Source organism: Dendroctonus ponderosae, unplaced genomic scaffold (genome assembly GCF_020466585.1).
Source record: "Dendroctonus ponderosae isolate FM_Combo_2020 unplaced genomic scaffold, Dpon_F_20191213v2 Dpon_F_20191213_8, whole genome shotgun sequence".
NCBI classification, from domain to species: Eukaryota; Metazoa; Arthropoda; class Insecta; order Coleoptera; family Curculionidae; genus Dendroctonus; species Dendroctonus ponderosae.
Genome location: NW_026019016.1, coordinates 4,359,223 through 4,361,762, shown reverse-complemented (window position 1 = coordinate 4,361,762; position 2,540 = coordinate 4,359,223). Strand labels below are relative to the sequence as shown.

Genomic DNA, 2,540 nt, shown 5'->3' with positions numbered 1-2,540 from the left:
TTGCCACACTGTTCCTAATTTTATTATCCTGTCTGCATTTTGAAATATCCGTTTGCGTAATATTTCAAAGGCATTATTTTTGTTTTAGATCAGGAAATGAGGCGTACATTGAAGTAAAAGAAGAGATTACAATTGATGAGCATAATCTGACTGAATACGAACAATTAGACCTAAGACCAGATGATACGTCCATGAGTCTAACAAGTCTACAGCTTAACGAACATTTGCTCACTCATGCAGAGGAACGCCCTCATGCATGCGACGTTTGCCATCAAAGATTCAAAGAGAAAAGTAATTTAGTTAGGCATAAGAATAAACATACGAAACAAAGACCATTATTCATTTGTAAGATTTGTCAACAAGGGTTTAACCGCTCTACAAGTTATCGTCGTCATTTAAACAAACATTCAAACGATCGCCCTCATGCATGTGATTTGTGCGATTTAACATTTAAGCGAAAAACTGCTTTACAAGATCACCGAAATAAGCATACGAAAGAAAAAAAGTTCAATTGTGAAGTTTGTCGGAAGAGCTTTTTATCAATTACAGGTGCTCATAAGCTGGTTCATTCAGACAATAGACGATTTAAATGCGACATTTGTAAAATGAAATTCGAAAAAAAGGGCGATTTAAAAGCTCATCTACATTCTCATACGAAAGAAAAGCAGTTTTATTGTAAAATTTGCAATAAAGCTCCGTAAAAATATCCTCCAATAAAGAGCGATGTTTTGGTTGGATATTTGCAATTTAAAGTTCAAAGCTAAACGTAGTTTAGGGAAACATCAAAAAGTCCATAAGGATCTTGAAACGGTGTGACCCGATTTCTAATTAAACGCTGTTAAATCTTTTGCGGCTTCAGCTGTAAACGGAAATAGAACTTAATTCATAAAAACTGAAAATTCTGTTACTACTCATCTTGCATTACTACTTATAGCTTTTCAAGTGTAAAAAATGTTTTCTGCATTTTGCATCGACCTTCAGTGTTTTTGTGACGAACGAATTTTTTTCTTTTCTGAATAACTTATAATATTTGCAATACATATTGCCTAGAACTCTGAGCCGTTCCATTCCAATTCTGCGCAGCGGTTAAAAAATATTTGACTATAAAATGTACCCTAAAGTTGTTTCGTGAAAAAAAATTTACCCTAAAAATGTGACATATCGAAAACAACTATTTCCAGTTTAGAAAAAAATATTTTTCACTAACCATGTTTTAGAAATTTTTCTAAAAACAGTGTAAAATAAAATTATAGTTCTCTTTGTTGTTTACCTGTTATTTACAACTTAAAGGGGCAGAATGACCCAACGTCTGTTATAACATTGCTCATACGACATGTCTGTAGTTACGAGTTAAAATAAATAACTGATATATCAATATTTGCTATATTTATTTGCCCTCTGTTTTAAAATGTCCATCCTTACAAGTTAACCTACTATTATTGAAATATTCGTTTGCGTAATATATATTTTAAGACAGGTGATCATCAAACATCTCAATCCGAGCATGTATTGTGCTGTGGGATTTGCTCTAAACCTTGCAGAAGTCTTCGACTGCTAAACCAACATTTGATCATTCATTCAGAACACCACACTCATGCATGCGACATTTGCCCTTTAAAATTCAAAATGAAAAGCCATTTAGTTCAGCATCTAAAAAAACACAGCCCTCAACACCAGCACGTCTGTGAAATTTGTCTAAAACAGTTTAAGTACTCGTCATATTTACGTAATCATGCATTGTCGCATTCGAACGCCCGCCCTTGTGCATGTGATTTATGTAGTTCAACGTTTAAGATAAATCGTCAGCTTAAAGTTCACCGAAATACGCATACGAAGGAAATAAGCTACGACTGTAGAATTTGTAATAAAAGTTTTCTTTCATCTCAATATTTATCGATGCACCAACGTGTTCATTCCAACCAATATCCTTTTGAATGCGAGTTTTGCAAAAAGGGTTTCAAAAGAAAACAAACTTTACAAATTCATCGAAATTTGCACACGAGAGAGAAAGAGTATAATTGTGACATTTGCAATAAGGCGTTCGCATGTAAGGCCACTGCAAAAAAACATTTTCTATCTCATTTCGACGAACCACCTCTGAATGTAAAAAATGCTATTTGTGGCCCAAGAAAAATATAACATAAAATATCATCAAAATGTTAATTAGTACGAACAGGACATGAAGAAATCCAATTTCTAATCTAGAATATAAAGTAAATGGAACTAAAACAGATAATTTTATTTCCATATATGATAAAACAAGTTGAAGTGGAATCCGTGAATTGTATTTGGGTGTGTACTTTGATGCTAAGATTTCATTTAATTACCACATTGATATTACCAAAAATAGAGCCTTAAAAATGTTGGGATATGTTAAGCGAACAACCAAAGACTTCAGAAGTGTTAAATGTATAAAAGTGGTGTATATGTCTTTTGTCAGGAGTGTCTTGGAGTATGCCAATATTGTATGGTCGCCTAGTTATCATGTACATATAAATAAGATAGAAAGTATTCAAAATAAATTTCTAAGATACTGCGCC

General features: G+C 33.1%; 1 protein-coding gene across 1 annotated transcript in view; it reads left to right on the top strand.

Moving 5' to 3' along the window:
* Positions 1-2,540, top strand: part of LOC125505396 (zinc finger protein 182-like) — an 11,641-nt gene that overhangs the window by 7,071 nt on the left and 2,030 nt on the right. Inside the window, exon 5 of the mRNA XM_048669120.1 lies at positions 89-291. Coding sequence (XP_048525077.1) covers positions 89-291 — 203 coding nt within the window. The remainder of the gene's footprint in view (positions 1-88; positions 292-2,540) is intronic.